The 19,371-nt window shown below is 39.5% G+C and overlaps 3 protein-coding genes across 11 annotated transcripts; 2 read left to right on the top strand and 1 right to left on the bottom strand.

Annotated features, from left to right (window-relative positions):
* The first annotated feature begins 491 nt into the window (after positions 1 to 491).
* rab41 (RAB41, member RAS oncogene family) lies at positions 492 to 8,216 on the top strand. Of its 7 annotated transcripts, XR_004795892.2 has the most exons (9): positions 579 to 778; positions 2,023 to 2,081; positions 2,787 to 2,840; positions 3,118 to 3,223; positions 4,143 to 4,254; positions 4,695 to 4,788; positions 5,162 to 5,255; positions 5,993 to 6,059; positions 6,273 to 6,348. XR_004795892.2 is itself a non-coding variant. In XM_035649099.2 (8 exons), exons 2-8 carry the CDS (start codon positions 2,052 to 2,054, stop codon positions 6,335 to 6,337), a joined length of 528 nt encoding a protein of 175 aa, XP_035504992.1. In that variant the 5' UTR covers positions 492 to 520; positions 2,023 to 2,051; the 3' UTR covers positions 6,338 to 8,216. The 7 variants fall into 7 exon arrangements, 6 of the variants coding, with proteins under 6 accessions (XP_035504992.1, XP_035504993.1, XP_035504991.1 ...); XM_035649099.2 differs by lacking the exons at positions 579 to 778; positions 5,162 to 5,255 and adding an exon at positions 492 to 520 and having other exon boundaries at positions 6,273 to 8,216; XM_035649100.2 differs by lacking the exons at positions 579 to 778; positions 3,118 to 3,223; positions 5,162 to 5,255 and adding exons at positions 496 to 520; positions 3,726 to 3,831 and having other exon boundaries at positions 6,273 to 8,216.
* A 1,092-nt stretch (positions 8,217 to 9,308) lies between these two features.
* Positions 9,309 to 13,652, top strand: stard14 (START domain containing 14). The gene is made up of 6 exons (XM_035650058.2): positions 9,309 to 9,689; positions 9,794 to 9,941; positions 10,589 to 10,692; positions 10,887 to 11,004; positions 11,094 to 11,146; positions 12,481 to 13,652. Exons 1-6 carry the CDS (start codon positions 9,516 to 9,518, stop codon positions 12,685 to 12,687), a joined length of 804 nt encoding a protein of 267 aa, XP_035505951.2. The 5' UTR covers positions 9,309 to 9,515; the 3' UTR covers positions 12,688 to 13,652.
* Positions 13,653 to 13,962: 310 nt separating this feature from the next.
* Positions 13,963 to 19,282, bottom strand: pdzd11 (PDZ domain containing 11). Of its 3 annotated transcripts, none has more exons than XM_035650060.2 (6): positions 19,151 to 19,282; positions 18,501 to 18,608; positions 17,772 to 17,912; positions 17,552 to 17,650; positions 16,905 to 16,965; positions 13,963 to 15,828 (listed from the first exon to the last, which is right to left on the bottom strand). In XM_035650060.2, the coding sequence occupies exons 2-6, from the start codon at positions 18,591 to 18,593 to the stop codon at positions 15,794 to 15,796; spliced, it is 429 nt and encodes a 142-aa protein (XP_035505953.1). In that variant the 5' UTR covers positions 18,594 to 18,608; positions 19,151 to 19,282; the 3' UTR covers positions 13,963 to 15,793. The 3 variants fall into 3 exon arrangements, with proteins under 3 accessions (XP_035505953.1, XP_035505954.1, XP_035505955.1); XM_035650061.2 differs by having other exon boundaries at positions 19,154 to 19,226; XM_035650062.2 differs by lacking the exons at positions 18,501 to 18,608; positions 19,151 to 19,282 and adding an exon at positions 18,176 to 18,494.
* Positions 19,283 to 19,371: the final 89 nt, after the last annotated feature.

Genomic DNA, 19,371 nt, shown 5'->3' with positions numbered 1-19,371 from the left:
TTTCCTACTCACATAGGGTAGCAAAAAAAATACAATTAAAAATACAGGAACAAACTGTTTTCAAAATGCTATATACATATATACAAAGTGCAAAAGTAAGACGCAGTGGGTTGAAAATAATAAATATTATTACTATTATTATTATTATAATCAAATATGCATAAACATATATGTAGTTCACCGAAATATACTATAATAATAATAATACATTTTATTTGGCGGCGCCTTTCAAGACACCCAAGGACACCAAACAAAACATAAACAAAAACATTAATAAAAGCAAATATATCAATAGTAAAGTCAAGGTGACTAGTGAAAACCATTTTAGTCAATGAATCAAGGTGACTGTAGTTAAACATATGTCTACACATGGAATGGTACTGAATAAAGAGTATTACATTAAATAATGTTATTATGGAGTCTGACAACAGCCGGGATGAAGGACCCCCTGGATAAATATCTATAGTCGACTGGATCATGCTCGAAGAATGGATGTGACATGAGACTCTACTGTACCGTGGTTCGTCCTCGTGTCTCTCCTTCTCCCTCTTGGTTGCGCTATTTCACTGTTGCGCGGTGACGAAAACAATAGCGCTGGCTAGTGCAGGATCAAGATACACTACTCGCTCCACTCTCGGTCCAGACACATCCCATCGTTAGCCGAGTTAGCTGAGTAGCTGTTTTATTTTTGTTGCCAAAATGTCAACCACGACCGGCGGCGGAGAGTTTGGCAACCCGCTCCGAAAGTTCAAGCTCGTCTTCCTGGGCGAACAGAGTGGTGAGTGGTGACGCGAGGTGCGCGAGGTGGCTCATTTGACGGGATGGGACAAATATTGTTTGAAGAAGTGGCTACGATTAGCTAGCCAGCTAGCTAGCTAGCTTCCCCCCGGCTAGCTCGCGCGCTCCTTGCTACGAGGTTAGAGTTGCCCACCGGTCGTCAGCGGCCAGTGGCGACACAGAGCGAGGTGGTGACATTTCAATCTAAATAATTTGTGTTTCGCCGAGAGCAGAGTCACAATCATATGAAGGACAAAACATTTGCTCTCCTTCACTCCAGATGATGTCATTGCAGAGCTAGCTAACAGCAAATCGTCGGGCTATGCAAACGTCTTGCTCTTCGTCTGTATAGATGAATTCGTGTTCATAATGACCGATATTAACATTGCAAACCTTTATGGTTCGTCTTCGGGTTGGTTCGTTGGCATATGGAACACAGAAGCGCGTGGCCCTTAGTCTGCCCATTAGCTTTGTGATGCATCGGCTTCATCTTGTGCCAACGTTCATGTAGCGAGACGTAGCTAGCTAGATAACTACTTTTAGCTAGCTTTTAGCTAACTGCTTTTAGCTAGCTAGCTAGCAGATAGCTGTGGTAAGATGAAATGCACCAACGTAAAGCGTTGACGTTTTGCTAATATTGGCGTTCAACGCTGGGTTAAAACCCGCCAAGTGGTTGTCCGGGGCGTCGTTGCCTTACAGGCGTAAGAGCAATTAACAGTCAAGGGGAATTGAGTGAATTCGCCGGCGTAGCGTTGTTCAACTCACTGTTGACTAGCTAACTAGCTGTTAGCATCCTACGGCGGCACCTCGCAGAGCCACGTCGGCCACTGGGTCCAGACCAGTCGGCCTGTTCCCGACCATCTAACGTCAGTGTACAGTAACTGACACCGACATTATCGATACGCGACTGCCTTTTAGGGGCCAGTGTCTAAACATGTCGGTGACACTTCTCTCATCGCGATACAAATTAGAGAAGTTAACCTATTTTCATTTTTTTTTCTTCCTGGCTCCACCCATATTGCCAGCTCAGCGTGTGGGTTCAGCAGTCCACATTACAACAGTGCTCTCACCATGTCGTGTCACTGAGTCATATTGATTCATTTTTCTGCCTGTATTACAAAATGAGAGCTGGTGTATCTGATTCATCTATATCTGTATAATTATATATTCTTTTCAATGGAGTTAGATTATTGATCATTGACTGCCAGGATGAAATCTAACATTGCTGTCGTTGTGTCTGTGCAGTTGGGAAGACCTCACTCATCACCAGGTTTATGTATGACAGTTTCGACAACACTTATCAGGTAATCATAAATGTGCATCACAACAAGACAGAATTATTGTGTGTCCTGAACTATATAGGATGTGTCCCAAAAGCCCTTTTTCATAACAGATATTATGATTTGGTCAATGCAAGTGGCATTAATAGTGTTGGATATCAATACTGCCTCTTACAGCCGACTACTCGACAGGGACAGACTGAATAAAGTAGAATCCACACACCTTTAACAGTCGAGTATCAGGCAGTGATCACATCTCTTCAGCACACACACACCCTAGATCAAGTTTATCCCTATTCGTGGATGTGATCTTCAGATGCACTACAAGTTAGCCAGAGCCAGCTCACTATTCTGAATCATGGCACTCCATTTTCATTTGTTGACTGTAATTATTAATGTCACAGTTAAAGTAATTTTAATGATTACAGGCGGTTCATATAGCAGCTGTCATCCCTTTGCTATATAACTCAAAGTAACCTTTTTGTTCATGTTGTAATAACTATATTTCCACAAAAAAGACATTTTACACATCATGCAGCCCAAAAGTAACCACTTCAGACACATAATCTCACAATTTTAGTATTTTAAGAATCAATCAGTGATTAATACAACATATATACAGTATTTAATTCTCTTTTTAATCCAGCCCTTGTAATTAATCTCATTGTTCTTTTGCTTTGTCAAATATTGGACCTATAACATTTTTTTAATGGAATGATTGTATTACAGGCAACAATTGGCATTGACTTTTTGTCAAAAACCATGTACCTAGAAGATCGCACGGTAAGCCTTAATTATGATTCTCATCACTCCCATTGCAGTAGTTTTAAAAAGCTTAGAGCATGCATCTGCTTTGTATGCAGTAGCCACCGAGTTCTCCCCTTTCACCATTTCACAATGTGATTTTACATTATCCTAGATTTTACCATTCATTTTGTCATTGATCATGTTTTTAGTTCCCATTGTTTTCATTTTCATTCAATTTTTTTTGTTCCTTACATCCCCCTGGCCGGGTCATGAAATCCCCCAATTTCCACATTGATTTTGCGGCTGGCCACAGATTCGGCTACAGCTCTGGGATACAGCCGGACAGGAACGCTTCCGCAGCCTCATCCCCAGTTACATCCGCGACTCAGCTGCTGCTGTGGTGGTTTATGATATAGCCAGTAGGTATCATAGCCTTGCCTCACCTCCGTGTCCTTCGCTTAATATGTGCAAGGGTGTAAAAGAGCATTTAGAAGCCTGGTAAACCCAACTGGACAGATAAATGAGAGTATATTCCAGACTGTTTGTATCAACTTGCTGATGCAAAAGCATTTCTTTGGCAGTGTCCAGGGGGGGTCAGGGCTTCCTAAATGCTGCCACATATGAGGTTGATGGAAGGAATATTGGGAAATGTATTCAGATCTCATCTGATCTTCTGAAACAGCCTCAATAATGATTCAGCATGGTCTCCGTTTCAAGTCTTATTTGCATAACACCGGTCCTCTCTGACCCTGCTGCATTTGAAGGATTCTCCCCGTTCGTCAATAAAACACCATTTCCATTTCTGCCGCTTCCCTTGCAATTCTTTTATGTCTGTCCCTTTCTCTGTTCCCCTGTCCTGCCTTTCCTCTCTTTATCTCCACCTCCTTGTCCTTTTTCCTTGTCTTCCGTTCCAATCCTCAGGTCCGACTCCAGCTTTGGGACACTGCTGGACAGGAGCGTTTTCGTAGCCTAATTCCCAGCTACATCCGTGACTCTACCATTGCTGTGGTTGTTTATGACATCACCAGTGAGTCAGGGCTGTACTTTTTCAGGAGGGGTCTTAAGCAGTTGGAACAAAACTATCTTGGCATAGTTTATACTTTGTGTATTTCTGCTAATAACCTTTGACATCTCTATGTATGTTTTTTCCTTTTCCAATATCTGTACTCAATACTTTTGCTTATTAACATATGACGTCTCTACGAGCTTTTCTTACTTAAGATACTCTTAACTTTTTTAACAAAGTGATCTGCCTGCTTGTGCACACTTAACTAATACACCAAATGTTTTATGTCTACATGAGGCTGTACAGTAATTTTGTGTCTTTTGCATCCTCAGATCTTAATTCATTCCAGCAAACCTCAAAGTGGATTGATGACGTTAGAACAGAGAGAGGAAGTGATGTCATTATCATGCTTGTTGGGAACAAAACAGACTTGGCGGATAAAAGGTACAAGGTCGTGTGAGATGTGTGAATGAATATGATTTTGTTATTTATTTTAATTTTTTTTTTTACAAAGAACGATAAATAGATTGTAATTTTATGAAGGATCAGAAAATTAAACGGGTAGCATACAGTATATGAACTCTGCCTAAGCCTGGAATCCCACTTTCCTTCCCCTGAGTCCATATCATCCAATTTTGACTTTTATCATCCCCCTGTATTTTGCATACTTCCGCCTTTTTATAAGTGATTTAAAAACTTTTATTCATATTTTTATTTCATATGATTTAAAAAAACAAAAACTTTTTTTTTCTTTGTTTTACTTTTTGTTCTCTTTCCTGGTCTGTTCTCTCCATGTCATTTTGATTTGTTTTTGTTTTTTGTGTGTTCCCCTCAACACCACACTGAACACCACCCCTCCCCCTCCCTTCCCGGGACCATGGCAGGCAAGTTTCTGTTGAGGCGGCAGAGAGGAAAGCTCGTGAGCTCAATGTGATGTACATAGAGACCAGTGCCAAGGCTGGCTATAACGTCAAACAGGTTGGTGTCTAGCAACAGCAGGTGTAATTCTGACAAGTGATCTTGACGTTTCCAGCACAGGTCATAGCATCCTTTAGGTCAGGGAGGCGCACCTGTGGCATCTCATTATATGGATCGGTGTGGCTGGAGAATGAATGAGTGATCTCTGGAGTTGAGTTCCTGCTGCCTCATCTTCCTTCGTCTTCCTCTCTGTTTGTTATAACTTAACTAACCTCTCCCCTTTTTTTCCACACAAAGCAAGATTCTGAGCTGAGCTCTCTCTGTTTCTCTCTCCATCTCGTCCCTCTCCTCTTTGCCTGTCCTCTTTGCAATGTTTCTTTCCATTTCCATCCGTTCGTCCATCTCCCCTCCCCTTCTGCTTTTACCTGAGCAGACAAATCACCACGGAGGGGGGCGAGCAGAGAGCTAAGGAACTGAATGTCATGTTCATTGAAACCAGCGCAAAGACTGGCTACAATGTCAAACAGGTAGAGATTCTGCTCTCTCCGGGTAGTTGAGCTCTTTGTGCCCTCAAAGTGAACACCTAACTCCTTCCACCTCCTTTTCTCCTCTCGTGGTTCATCGTGACCCGTCACAGCATTCTCAGTACACGCTACAGTGTATAAGATGTGTTTTCTCTCCACAGGCTTATCAGTTCAATTGTCCTGCACAAGTTTACTGCTACTTTGCTCAGTTTTGATTATGTACTTTTTGCCTGATCCACTGCTTCTCATGTTTGTCTGTTATTCAATAAAACATCATCTGTTTGTACTTTGTATATCCCTTTGACATTGACAGTAGGGCTGGGTAATATGATATATACCGTGACAGACCCACAGATTTGTCTATACTTTTTGCTCAAGGTTCACTATCCTGTTAATGTCTCTTGGTGTATTTGGCCATTGTGAGTATTTTTACAAATCAGTTATCAGGACTGCATTACCTCAGTATTGGATGACTATAGAATTTTTGCATTGGTTTGACAAAGTACTTTAATCTTACAGACACTCAAATAGACAAGTAGACATTGCTGCAAAGTAATATTGAGTATAATCAGTTTCTATGTCTATGTTAAGAAAAAATACTATGTCAAGATATTTCAGTATCAAAATAATGATTTTATATTTATTGTAGTACATTTTATCAGTATCATCCACCTCTATTTGAAAGCATTTTACTTTAAATCTCATCTGCAAATGTATTTAATTCTCACTTTGTTTTATAGTTGTTCCGTCGTGTTGCAGCTGCATTGCCAGGGATGGATAGCACACCAGAGAAGAGCAAAGAGGACAGTATCCTTTTCAACGTGGCTTTAAACCGATATTGTCATACGTCTGCTATTATTCTCAAGACTTAATTACCGTCTCCTTGTGCCTGTTAGTTTTCTGTTTATAAAATAATGAATATTCACTGTTGAGATTGCAGCCAGAAAGCTTTGTGCAGAAAATGCTGACTCTGAAATTTGGAAATTCTTCTGTGATGTTGCTTAACCGAGTCCTCTTCAGTGATCGACATCAAACTGGAGAAACAGCCAGAAATGACTGTCACCGAGAGCAGCTGCTCATGCTAGTACACCTCACCCCCGCCCAGCCTGTCTCCTCCCCACCAACAGCTTGTCTCTCAGTGGCCACTCTCCCCACCCTTGGCGCATTGCCATTGGGATGGAGGACCTGTCTTTTTTTCCCTTTTCAACTCAGTGACTTTTCAGAGTATCCGTGTGGATGTGCATTACTGTATTGAAGCAGATTATCTGGGGGGGAGGATGGTTCAAAACTAAACATTTAAAACAAGGAATAAGTTAACTGATATGTTGAGATTGTCATCCAGTTGCATGGCATTATATAGGACCGCCGACTGACATTGCTAAGCGCTCATGAGTTATTGCACAGTTCAGAATCTTAGTGCTGTTACTCTTGTCATTGTTGTAAAGTAAAACTGCTTGGGATTATTTTTTATGACTCTGCAAAGGCTGAGTTATGAGCCCATTGTATTTAACTTTTTTTTATTTCTTCATTATCTGAGATATTATTATAGGTCCCAGATATCTGATTATTTTCTGACTATTTTGAGGAAGAAGAGACAGGATCTTACCGGTGATATTACGTCATTACTAACCATCATATTACCACACTAGGCTCAAATTATGTAATTGCAGAGGGTCAATGGTCTATTCATTAGTATAATTTATATGTTATCTAAACTAATACAAACCAAACCAACCAAATTTAAATAATTTGACACCGTATTTGAAACATTTCTGCAAAAGGGGATGTGTAACCAAGTGATATCATTTTCATTTTTAAAGGGAAGTTGCCCAAAATTCCCTATACTAGCTACTAACATGAAACTATTTCTGCATTAAAACTACAGCGACTTGTCTGCGAATTAGCTGCACGCATACTAACACGTCTGAGGAGGAGTCCTCAGTTATTAGGTGCCCCTGAGGTTTGAAATGAAAAAGAGCCATTGTTCAGTTTTTTCCACGCCGACGGAAGGTTGTCACTTTGGACACAATGACGTACCCACTATCTCATTGAAAATGGGTGTTGTGTTGATTACACTATTGCAAGACCATGCAGCATGCTCACCATGCAGGATTTATATGGATAAGAACACAGATGCCTTGCTTGTTTGTTCACCAACGTTGTGCACTGAATCAAGCCACAATATTGTAAGATATAAAAGAAGCCTGCTGACTGGTTCATGGCTTCACTCGTTTTGTAGAGCTGGTAGATAAGAGTTTGTCCTCAGATGCAGCCGACGCTTACTAACACCCTTGCTGTAAAAAAAGTGCAGAGAAGTAAATCGCAGTATCCTTTTTGCTGTATTGCTATCGCCTGTGTAGGACTGTTGGTTTTATGTTTATTTATTTTGTAACTTGGACATACAGATTAAATTGTACGCTTGACCAAAAGTACAGATGCTGACACGCATGTTAAAAGTTTATTTTATTTATTGTTTGCGTGTCTGCTGGGACCCCAACTAAAAGGCGACATTGAGGCCTGGTGATGTTTTTTCCTGTCACGCTGCAAGAAATAACTTGGTGCACTGTGTGTAGTCGGTAGTTTGGTTTACAGTCGCAGGTAAATGCTGCACCATCTCTAGGCTAACACACACATTGTAACACAAACCACCTAACTAGTCACAGCACGACAAAAGACACTTGTCATTTGCTGTAGCTTGTTTTGAAATGGTTTTTTAAAATTTAAGTATTTAATGACATCAAACAACCATTTTAACATGAGCAGCTCTTCTATTACTTGTCACTGACTAAATACTCGGCTTTGTGCTATTCTGAATTGTGTCTGTCCATTTGAAATATGCTGTCTACTTGTGTTTAGCAACGTTTGTGTGAATACTGTACTATTACTATCTGATGTATAAAAGGAGAGTTAATGAAACAAGTGTAGGCCTATCACGTGGAATAAAATAAAGATATTTCACCAAAATATTAACATTTGTGTCTCTTTCTTTCAGCGCTGCTGAAGGAAAAGGTACCATTACTGATCATCTGGTATCAGCTGTATGGCACATTCATAAAACTCTAATCTCGAATGCTATAAATTGATAAACGTTTACATGCTCTTGTTTGTCAGAACAATTGATAACTCAGCACATCAGTCAGAACTCGAAAGGGTGTGTGTGCGTGTGTGTGTCACACGAGAAGACCAACTCATCATTAGGCAGCAACAAGTGTTACAACAGAAAGGTGTGGCCAAGTATGAACATGAGGTGACATTACTCATACACACACTTAAGCTGCTACGTCTTTGATCAAAAGCTATTTAGAACGTGATGAAACACAATCCATGAGCCTGGGTTACATAATTCTGATAATGCTGAGCATTCGACATTAAGACCCGCTTTATACAAAACTGGTCCATGTTTTCAAGATCATGTGTGTGTGTGTGGGAGCTTGTATCATAAAGTTTGTGAGGACCAATTTGAGCTTTGGCTTATTCTCGGAAAGCCTGTTTGAACGTCAAGACTCGGTTGAAAACGAGTTTGAGTTAAGGGCCAGCCCTCGTGTTTGTGATGCTTATGTCAAGGACAAAAAATGTGTGTGTGGAAGATTTTTCAACATAGAAAGCTTTCTATTTATTATATATACACTATTTGGGACTTTTTCCCAATATATTTTAAATATGACTGTTTGTCCTTTTCATTTTTCAAATGTATTTATTTGTGCTTAACTTACATTTTATCCCTATCGATCATTCAAATTTTTAAAAAGCCATATCCGTAAATCCCAGTGTGAATATTCATCAATAATACATGTTTGAAATAAATAAATTACATTTAGAGTCAATTCAATCTGAACTTTAATCCATGTGTTAATTAGTAACATAATTACAGAGTTGTTGAAACTGACCACAGGACCATTGAGAAGGAACATTCAGGTTTGTCATTAATATTCAACTCTTTCGTCCGAGTAGTACAGTTATTGTCACGCCCACTCCCACCACTGTCTCAGAGCCGCGGGGGCGGGGCTCACCTGGCCGCCGCGCACCTGCACTCCGGAAGTGCCGTGACGTGACGTCAGCAGGCGAGGCGCCTCGTTCCGAAGGCATGGCTCAGGAATTCAGCGCAAAGAATACCTGCTCGACCTGATCGACGACCGGCTCCGCGTACATCGTATATGCTGGCGTCGGCCGCCAAAGGCTCACATCTCTCACCGGAGCGCAGCAGGTCGTCGTCCGTCGCACACTCTTTTTATTATTAAAAGAAGAAAAGATTTTTTTTTTTTGATGATGTCTCGGCCGAGCATTTTACCCGACGAGGCGGTCTTCGCCGACTTCAGGAAACAGTGTTTGTCTGTGGACAACTGGCAGAAGAAGTACGACAACAACGACATGCAAGTGTGGGTCGAACACCTGCAGGCGAAGAAAGGGAAGCAGGCGCCCAAGGTCCACAAGATCAAGGTGAGTCCACTTGAACCTCATCATCCCAATGATCAGCTCCGTCGAACTGGACTCACCCGGGGCCGTGAACTTTAACCCCCATGTACTGTGTGTGTGTGTTTCAGTGTAAAATGATAATCAAAGACGTATCAGCTGCTGCCATGTACGACGTCATCCACGATGGCCAGTACCGTAAGAAGTGGGACCCCGCCATGAAGGAGAGCTTCGACATCGCCCGGCTCTCTGCTAACGCTGATGTGGGCTACTATGCATGTGAGGCCTGCTGTCTGCTGTGTCGCATCACATGCATCTGTGTGTGTGTGTGTGTGTGCGGGCCTGACTCCGATTCACCTGTTACACTATGGAGATGCAAACACTGAAAATGCATATTTTTATTATTAGTAGTTTGATTATTTTACTTTTTTAAGATTCACTTTATACCTCACCATATTATATGACATAATTTCACAACTTCAAGACTGAATTGACTGAAGTGATTTGAGCACACACATACGAGTGAGCACACACAGCGGTTTAAGCATGGTGTTCTTTAAAAAAAAAAGAAAGAAAAAAGAATGATGTTACATTTTTTGTGAATAATTGAGTTTTAAAAAAAGAGCATTACCTCGAGTGAAACCACTACATTCAGATCAGCGAGCACCTCCAGCTATAGTCACACATTCAAACCGTTTTGATTTTTTCTTTGAATTTCTAATCTATCACAAACTCTTCTCAGGCCTTTCTATGAGCCACTGAAGCCCCCAGGGGAAGAAAGTGAGCAGTGTCCAGTGTATTTATTGCCATAACAAGGAAGTGCTTGTAGACTCTGAAGGCTGTGATAGTGGAACTAGTCAACTAGTTAAGGAAGTCTTGACAAAATATAACCAGATTTGTATGTTTGTTTTTTTCCCTCTCCCCAGGGTATTGTCCAAGTCCAATAACGAACAGAGATGTGGTGACATTGCGTTCATGGCAGGTGAAGGATGATGAGTACACAATCGTTAATTTCTCTGTCAAACACCAGGTACGCCGCCTCCTCCACACACACACACACACACACACACACACACACACACACACACACACACACACACACACACACAGCAGCCCCTTATCTTTTACACATTCCATGTGTTGAAGAGCTATTTTTCCATCTGATTGATAATGATAGTGTTGCATTGCATCACTTGTCCAATGTTTGTTTTGATCCCATTACAGAAATACCCTCCTCGCACTGACCTCGTCAGGGCCCTTTCCATCCTCACTGGCTATTTCATCAAGCCCACAGGACCAAATAGCTGTATCTTCATATACCTTTCACAAGCTGACCCCAAAGGTAAGACCACAACCAACATTTACATGACAAATATTATCAAACTGGGTTTTTTTTTTTTTTTAAAGTTTGCCCATATCTCTGTGCTCTAGGTTCTTTTCCAAAGTGGGTGGTAAACAAAGCATCTCAAAGTCTCGCTCCCCGGGTAAGTAACATTGTTCCAAACTCCTTACAGCAAAGGTTTTGATTTACGTCTACGCAGCGTTCAAAAGTGATGTACAAGAAAAACATGAACATCAGCATGTTTTAAACAGCGGCTGTGTGTGTCCACAAGGTGAAACGTGCGCGAGATGTGTGTGCACGAAAGGGAGTGGGGGTTTCATGTGTCTTTTTAAAGAACAATGGTAACCATAGAAACCCAGTTTAAGGGCCTGTTCCAGTGAGGTTGCTGACAAAGAGGTATCTCAGCTCCTTAGCTGTGGCTCTCCCTCCTGGAAGAACTCGTTCCCCAGGTTTCATACACTGCAGATGGAAACAATTTAGACAAAAGTGTGTGTATGAGTGAGAAAAAGAGAAACTGACATTGAGAGACTCTCAATTGGCCTTTAGCGTGACAGAAACACTGACCTTCTGTACCTACAAACAATGATATCTGTAAACCAAACAGTAAAAGGCAAGAACATGTAACCAAAAGTAGTAAACATTTGAAATAAGGATGAAAATAATTGAATCCTTTATTTTGGAGTACTTAAAATTACATTCAAAGAGTAAATTTTTAACCTAAAAAGGAAAAAAATAATAAATACAAGAACTTGAGGACAGTAAAATATGATTTAAAAGATTAGATTATTTCAGTAGTTAATAATTGCCTAAAATTATTTTTATGACCCTTTAATCAAAATCTTTTAATTTTACTTTTACAGAAGGTTGAGAAAACCAGCAAATACAAGTCCAAGTTTAACTTAAATGATGATTATTGATTACCAAATTAGTTGCAGATTTAAATTTTGTGACAAATATTGTTTCATCTCTAAACTGCTAAACAAACTTGTGATTGTTGATAGGAGATCAAATGTATTCAAATCAAGTTGATACAGAGTATGAGCAGCTCACACTGTAGACATCTAAAAGTCGTAAGTAGATCAAAGCTGACAGTTTTTGATTCACAAGATTCTTGAAACAAAACTTGTGGCAATTTTGTTGGATCTGTTTCGAGTCCAGAATTCACTGCTTGTAGCCGCCATGGTATGATCATTATACTTCAAAGAATTTTTAGGCCTATGTTGAAATGTTAACAGCTTAAACACGACTATTACATTGATACTGTATATTGTTTTGCAAATGTGTTACTGTGTCAGAGCTGTAAATTGTTTTTAACAATCACTACAAATTGTATAACTCATTGCCATTTAATCAGTTACAGATATTTTGTGAGCGGCTTTATCTTCGGCTTTTGTTGACTGAGATTGAAGGTGCGGTATGATCGTCATTTGTCAGACTGCGGCCCTCTGATAACCGTGTCCTCTTCTCACCCACCAGGTCATGAAGTGTGTACACAAGGCGGGACAGAACTACCCAGAGTGGAAGCGGCAGAACTCTCCTGACCAGAAGCCCTGGTTGTACCCGGAGCAGAACGCCCTGCCCATGATGGACCCCGCCGAGCTGTCGATACAGAGGGCAGACTCGCTAGAAAACGTGGACGAGAGTTCCAAGTTGGACGCTCATGACAGCGAGGACAGTAGTTAAAATGGCATCAAAGTGAAGGGAGGACGGTTTGCCAAAGAAGGAGAGACAGGAGGATGGACTGTGTATCCTCACAAACGCAATAAGACTTGAGACCTCCGACTCTGTGATATCGCACCTAATCCTCCCAATTTTTCCAAATCAGAGTCTTTTGGGATGAGCAAGAGTATGAAGTGTTTACAGCCGTCTGAACAGATGGAAGTGAGGACTGATCAAGTTGCCATTACCTCAGTCGATGTTGAGCTAAGCTAAATCTCTCCTCACTGTTCGCCATGGTGTTATGCCTTTTACATTGGGTTTTGGATGTTGGCCTAGCCGCAACATTATATTTACAATGGCTCCACTGTCTCCGCTAACCTTGTTTAACTGCAGCTATAACGTAAGATACACATGAACACATTTTTTTTTTAAATGAGAGATTAAACGTCGTTGTCCACTGGTGACCCTTTATTAAGGGGCCGGGTGGTGGAAGTAGAGTTAAATTAGATTATATATAAATAACAAACGCCACGATTGCTCTTTAAGACATTAGACAAACTATTTAAGCTTAAGGTCGTTTTAAAAAAATATTAGATGTCATAAAAATGATTGGATCCTGAACTTGACACACCTGAAATAACCAATTTTATTTTGTCAAATCTTGTCAATTTGGTTACAGACCTTTTTTTGCATAACCCCAAAAAAAACCCACTTACTCTCTCAACCTTTGCTACTAATTTTGTTTCTTAAATGTGAATTTTAATGCCACTTATTGTAATTTTATTTGGCCAGTATAATGGGTAAAACTTGAGGGCTGTTTGAAGGTTCACTGTGATGTTTTACAATCAAAGTGTATTTATTGTAATTCTTAAATAAGTTGTAGACTTGCATTGACATTCTAAGAACAGATCAGTTGTTGGATCTGTGAGAATGAAAATCAAGTGAGGTTGTATAAACATGTAAAATATAAATAGCCAGTTTGCATTTTACCAGTTGATCTTTACCTGAAGGAAAATCTTTTATTTTATTTATTTGAAGTTACTGCAAACTCAGACAGTCATGTTGGAGAAACGACGGTGGAATGAAGCCCTGCAGGCTGAGATCGTTCTGAAGATTTGTTATGAACAAAATAGTAAACTTCAGAAGGTTAAACACGCTTTGGTGATCATCACTGTCATTGGCTGCATTCCTATCAAGACAACAGTGAGTTTCAAGAGAAACCAAGTGGAACAAGTCGGAATACTTGTACCAGAGCAAACCTGTCCACTTCAAGTACACAGAGACTAGGACAAAGGCTACTAGAGTTTAAAACTTTATATTTATTTTACTTGTCAATGTTAGGTTCTTCTACAAAAAAAAAGATAAAATATAGCTTGTTTCATGATGAGCTCTGGACCATTAGGAAAAAAGTAAATCATGAAAAACCAAAAGACTTAAAAAATATATTGGTAAACAAAATAATATGACAGTGTTTGCAAATGTTCTAAAATAAATTAACTTACTGTACCTACCTACATCACACACAGAATCACTATAGGTCTTACCAATATGCTAAGGCCGCTTTCACGCCTACCTCGTTTGGTCTGGACTTTCGGACTTTTCAGTTTAGTCCGAACCAAAACAACAGGTGTGAAAGTTTCCATGGACAACGGTCTGGACCAACAGACCCAAAATTTCATTTGACCAAAAGAGGTGGTCGCGGTCTGAAACATGATTTGGTTTGTTTGCAGTGTGAATACTTTTTTGAGATAGTTCGTAGTTTTCAGACCAGTATGTGAGACGGCATTAAACAATAGAACAAAAAAGAAGAAAAAAATGAGGCATGGTACCACATGGGGGAGGAGGAGACCAAATATTAAATTGCAATTTTCGCAGGATTGATCTCGCCTCCTACAATATAATGTTTGAATGGCGAGGAGTTTAATTTGGTGCATTTGAACTAGTGTTGAGTACTCCGCCTGAATTTGGTAATGCTGGTAGTGATATGATGATATTACAGTGGCAATGAAATAAAAGAAACAACCACCTACAAACCAATGAATGTCAAGTACAGGTAGACACAGCTCACGTAGGTGATGACAGGTCATATCATAAAAAATTCTTTAGTGCACTCCCTATATTGAAATATGAAAACAAAAATATCCGGATCAAATGTTTACATGTAACAAAGACATGAACCTTTGATCATACCTTGGTGCAGATACAGGAGAAGGAGTGCCGTGTTAGAAGTGATACTTGTCAACAGTTTTGCAAATAAACAGTTAATACATAAAATAACGAGCACATCAGTCAGCCCACCTGCAGTGTAAATTAAACTTAGAATGTATGAAACACAAAAAACGTTAATTCATTGCAGTATTTAAGTAATGTTGGGTCGACAATAGCAGTGATTGAAATATATTTACACAACTTAATATTTCCCACACAATTATAAATATTTGTTAGATTGTTTTAAAATGGATGTACAGTGTATTCTGTTATATTTAAAATCTATTACCTGTCGTGCATTCATCATGTGCTCTTACAGTATGTCAGGCCATGTTGTCGTACCAACACCTTCGCTGTGTACTGAAATCATGAAGTCATATGTACATTTTTTTCTTACATTTAAACACACTCAGTTGCCAGTTTATTACGTACAGTTATTGGTATTATATATCTACTATATGTTAGGGTGATCAGTGCAATTGTGTACAGTGTACACAAGAGCTACTCTGAATGTGATTTAAGTATTTTTGAGGGCTTCAGGAAATTGCCAATAAAGGCAAACGTTGATTTGTTAAATTACAGTCTCTTAATGTTACGCCTGAAAGTATCAGTTCAATAATTTATGATTCAATATGTATTCGAGGCTTCTGCTTTCTTCTACAATTCTGTATTCAAAGAGACTATGAAAAATGACTTCCTGTAAATGTGTCCTGATGCAGTAGAAATCATCGTGAGTGCATCACAGTGGATCAGACCGTTCTGAGCGTTAAAGAGAGATCTTGTTGTCCTTACATGGACGACTTAGAATGGGTTTGTTAGTCATACATCAGTCATCCTGAAGCCGAGACAGAATGGAGGCCAGAGTCAGTGGGAGGGGGATAATGACATGTCTGTCCGCCTCTCGCTCTCTTTCTGCTGCCACCTAGTGTACAGTCCTCTCCTTCTGCCTTTGATAGTCTTGTAAAAGAACACAAACGAGAACATTAGGTTACCGCGAGTGATGTCTTTATACAATTAACTACCAGTATGACACAGTTCAGTCAACCCAAAGCCATTTCGTTGTTGTTGTCGAAGACGGGCAGTAAGATCAGTCAGACAGTAACCATGGTTTTTAAAGTATGTTGGTACTGATACCTGATACTGATATGTGTGTCCTGACAAGCTTTTCAGGTTTGCTCCTTCAGAAAGAGATTATTTTCTTCACACATGAACTTTTAACTGTCATTTTCATAAAGCAGAACATATATTGTCGTATCAGCGGACTATAATAAAAAGGCACAATTTTGAGTTACAAATTCAAAACAGATTGGAATCTGCCATCACCCCCAGACTAAGCACAGCAGTTTCTTTTGGGATGAATAAAGCTCAATAGTAACTCTAGACCACAACTACACTATTTATGTCTTCTGATGCTGTTAAAGGTTTGATGGTGTTTGTAAACAATGCAAGAAATTAGGCCTGCCACAAAAAGTATGATTATGATTATTAATTTTAACACATAAGTTAAATACCTCAATTACTGTACGTGGACTTATCTGTTACTAAAATAATTGAATTTGCATTTTCCCCAAATATCCAAATTCTACATATACATGCATATTAATATTTTTAAATCTAGTTTACATTATTTGTTGTACAATCTTCACAATGGGAAAAATTTGAATATATGAAAACATTAATGGTAATTTCTAGTTACACTGTAAAGCAAAACTAAAGCAGAAATCAAATATGGAGTAAGACTTCAGGTGACGTGGCTTCAGGTCAGTGTCACAGAAACTCAGACATTTGTTGATTAAACGTGTTAAAACATGAGAGGAGACTGAACTATGTAGAATTGAGTTGTGGAATTAGACGTTTAAAAAGTTTTTCATAATTTTATATTCAGGATTTTTTTTTTCATGGCTCAAAGATTCACTCGCGCCACACTTAGCATAACCCCTCCCTTAATACCATAACATTATAAAAATCTACAGTGCATTAGCTGCGGTGGTTCTCGACTAATGTTAGTACGATTTCCGTAGAGTTAGACTTACTGTAAGGAAAGAAGCGAACCCTCATCAGTATTTCTCGTGCACTCTTTAGAATCTCCACAGCCTAAAGAGGAAGAAGACATTCACTCAGTGTAATGCAATGAAGATGTGATCACCAACAACTGTTGGGGTAAAAAGTTGACAACAACGGTTCATAGAGTTTACCTTAATAAGATTATAAAAGTTATAACATGAAGTTTTTTTTAAGGGTTTTAATTCTCACGGAAATATGTAATGTGCTAAATGAAATAAAAAATAATAATAATAGAACATAATGAGTGCACTGATTTTATGAGGAATGGATATTTGGTCAACAGTCAAGGCTGACAACACATCCAGAATGTCTTTAATAAATATACACAGTCTTTGCTTAAGAGTTATGTTATCTTTATATATATATATCGTTATATTATGTGTATCCCATAAACATCCTCCACAAGGAGGAATGAAAAAATTATAAATCATGGGTTAAAGTTGCACCCTGAACATGTTCAAATTACACTGACGATGGGATAGCACCACGTTGTAGTTAGTGTTTGACATTGTTATACATATGCAGTGAATATATCATTGATCAACAAGTAATGGGATTAGAAATATACTGTATAATAATATTAAAAAAACAGCTTGAAATTACTGCTCTGACTTACTCTCGAGTGCTCAATGTCTTGGAAATCAACCTCATTCACAGACAGAACCTGGTCTCCCTCTTGTAGCCCGGCTCTGTGGGCGTCCGAGTCTGGGACCACCTGCCAACCCAGCACACACATACAGAAATAAGCCATCACAATGCTGGTATGTTTGAAAAGCAAATACTTAGTCAGCAGCATGTGAAAGCCAGAAAGGGTCGTACAAAATACACACACACACCTTGGATATAAAGATTCCTAACTGTGACGCTTTGCCCCCACGGATGTTAAAGCCCAGCTGTGCTCCGGGAGGTTTCTTCAGTACAATGGTGCGAGGTAAGAACTGGGTGAGCTCATTGTTGTAGTCAGGGTGATGAACACGCTACAAATGTAGAAAAAAACTTGACTCACTCAAGAGTGAAGTGGTCAGAGATAACAACCTGCAGAAAATGATCTTGGAGTACATCACATACCAGAGGATTGGGGAAATAGAGTGTGTAAAACTTTTCAACTCAGGTGGATCAGTAGAAAAGGTTGCATGACTGAGCATCGAAAGCTTCCTTTAAAATTTTAAATTCTGGAAAAAAGTAGATTTCCAGCTATAAGCTCTTTGTAGAGCTTTCAACTGCACTACGTAGTCTTCACCTTTGGGATCAGATGCATGAAACCTCCACGATCTGTCTTCAGCCGTTCGCTGACTCCTGGTGAATGACTCTGCTCCCTTTCCGGCTAATGCTGTGACCAGTTATGGTCTGACATCCGGTGATGTGTGTTTCCGATGCTGATAGCATTGACTCGGGGGACGCTCAGACTACAAGAGCTCTCTGTGAACATCAAACATTGACTCGAAAAGGGATCAAGGTCATTGGCCAGAAGTCAGTGAACAGCCACAGAAGGATCTATGGCATCGGTGCCACCTTCAACAGAGAAAAACACCAGCCCCTTGATTGGCTCTATGCATGTGACGTACATCCTGTGCAGGTATCCATGCTGGTGGGTTTTCATAAGAAGGCAGGAATACGACTGGGAGCTGGTAGTCATCATAAGGAATTTTCTGATCCATTGCTTCTGAAAACACCTAAAAAAAAAGAGAAGTGGATCTATATGAAAACTTACGTTTCTTACTGCTAAGTGTAGTGTTTAGTGATAGAACATCTATCTCAATAAGTCTACCTTAGTACCAACTAATGCTATATATGTACACACACATATAGATCATTTTAGCATAAAACATACCAGCATTTGTCAAAAATAAACATTCTCCACTACTTGAGAATGCACACCAGCAAAACGTTAGGAAAGAGTAAACCTGACACAGTACAAATGATGACATGACTATAATATAATAAAATACATTTGCATCGTTTGATTCAAATTACAATGAAGCCGAAAGTGGACAATTTCACTCCGCAATAATAAACATACAAACGAGTTGCCAGCTAACGCTAAGGTTAGCATGCTAGCTAACTTCGAAACGAGCCTCTGTTTGTTGCTCTGTTTGCAGCTCATATTAATTAGTGTTGACTATTATTGTCACCCGACATCTAACAGTGAAGATACTACATTATCTCCTGAATGAAAAATACAGAGTGACTCCCATAAAACAAGAAAGATAATCACCACCGTCTTGTCTGAAGCAGTTAGCACCCAGCACTTCCTCTGTTACAAACGACGAGCAACATCTTGAACACCATCGCCACCTACTGGCGCGGAGTAGGAATTACCGTGATTTTATTATAATTATTGTAAAATCTTCTTCTTCTTCTTCTTCTTCTTCTTCTTCTTCTTCTTCTTCTTCTATGGTATTGCATTTCTTTTCCCCCTGGGAAGAGTCATAAATA

This window comes from Scophthalmus maximus, chromosome 9, assembly GCF_022379125.1.
Source record: "Scophthalmus maximus strain ysfricsl-2021 chromosome 9, ASM2237912v1, whole genome shotgun sequence".
Taxonomy (NCBI): Eukaryota; Metazoa; Chordata; class Actinopteri; order Pleuronectiformes; family Scophthalmidae; genus Scophthalmus; species Scophthalmus maximus.
This window is presented reverse-complemented; position numbering and strand designations above follow the sequence as displayed.

Coding starts and splice junctions, on each gene's coding strand:
- rab41 (XM_035649098.2), top strand. CDS start 700: ATGTCAACCACGACCGGCGGCGGAGAGTTTGGCAACCCGCTCCGAAAG. Junction 779..2,022: donor CTTCCTGGGCGAACAGAGTG/GTGAGTGGTGAC, acceptor GTGTCTGTGCAG/TTGGGAAGACCTCACTCATC. Junction 4,255..5,161: donor ACAGACTTGGCGGATAAAAG/GTACAAGGTCGT, acceptor TTACCTGAGCAG/ACAAATCACCACGGAGGGGG.
- pdzd11 (XM_035650060.2), bottom strand. CDS start 18,593: ATGGATCAGAAAATTCCTTATGATGACTACCAGCTCCCAGTCGTATTC. Junction 17,913..18,500: donor CATGGATACCTGCACAGGAT/GTACGTCACATG, acceptor CTACATTTGTAG/CGTGTTCATCACCCTGACTA. Junction 15,829..16,904: donor GGTTCGCTTCTTTCCTTACA/GTAAGTCTAACT, acceptor TTCTTTTACAAG/ACTATCAAAGGCAGAAGGAG.
- stard14 (XM_035650058.2), top strand. CDS start 9,516: ATGATGTCTCGGCCGAGCATTTTACCCGACGAGGCGGTCTTCGCCGAC. Junction 9,690..9,793: donor CCAAGGTCCACAAGATCAAG/GTGAGTCCACTT, acceptor TGTGTGTTTCAG/TGTAAAATGATAATCAAAGA. Junction 10,693..10,886: donor ATTTCTCTGTCAAACACCAG/GTACGCCGCCTC, acceptor ATCCCATTACAG/AAATACCCTCCTCGCACTGA.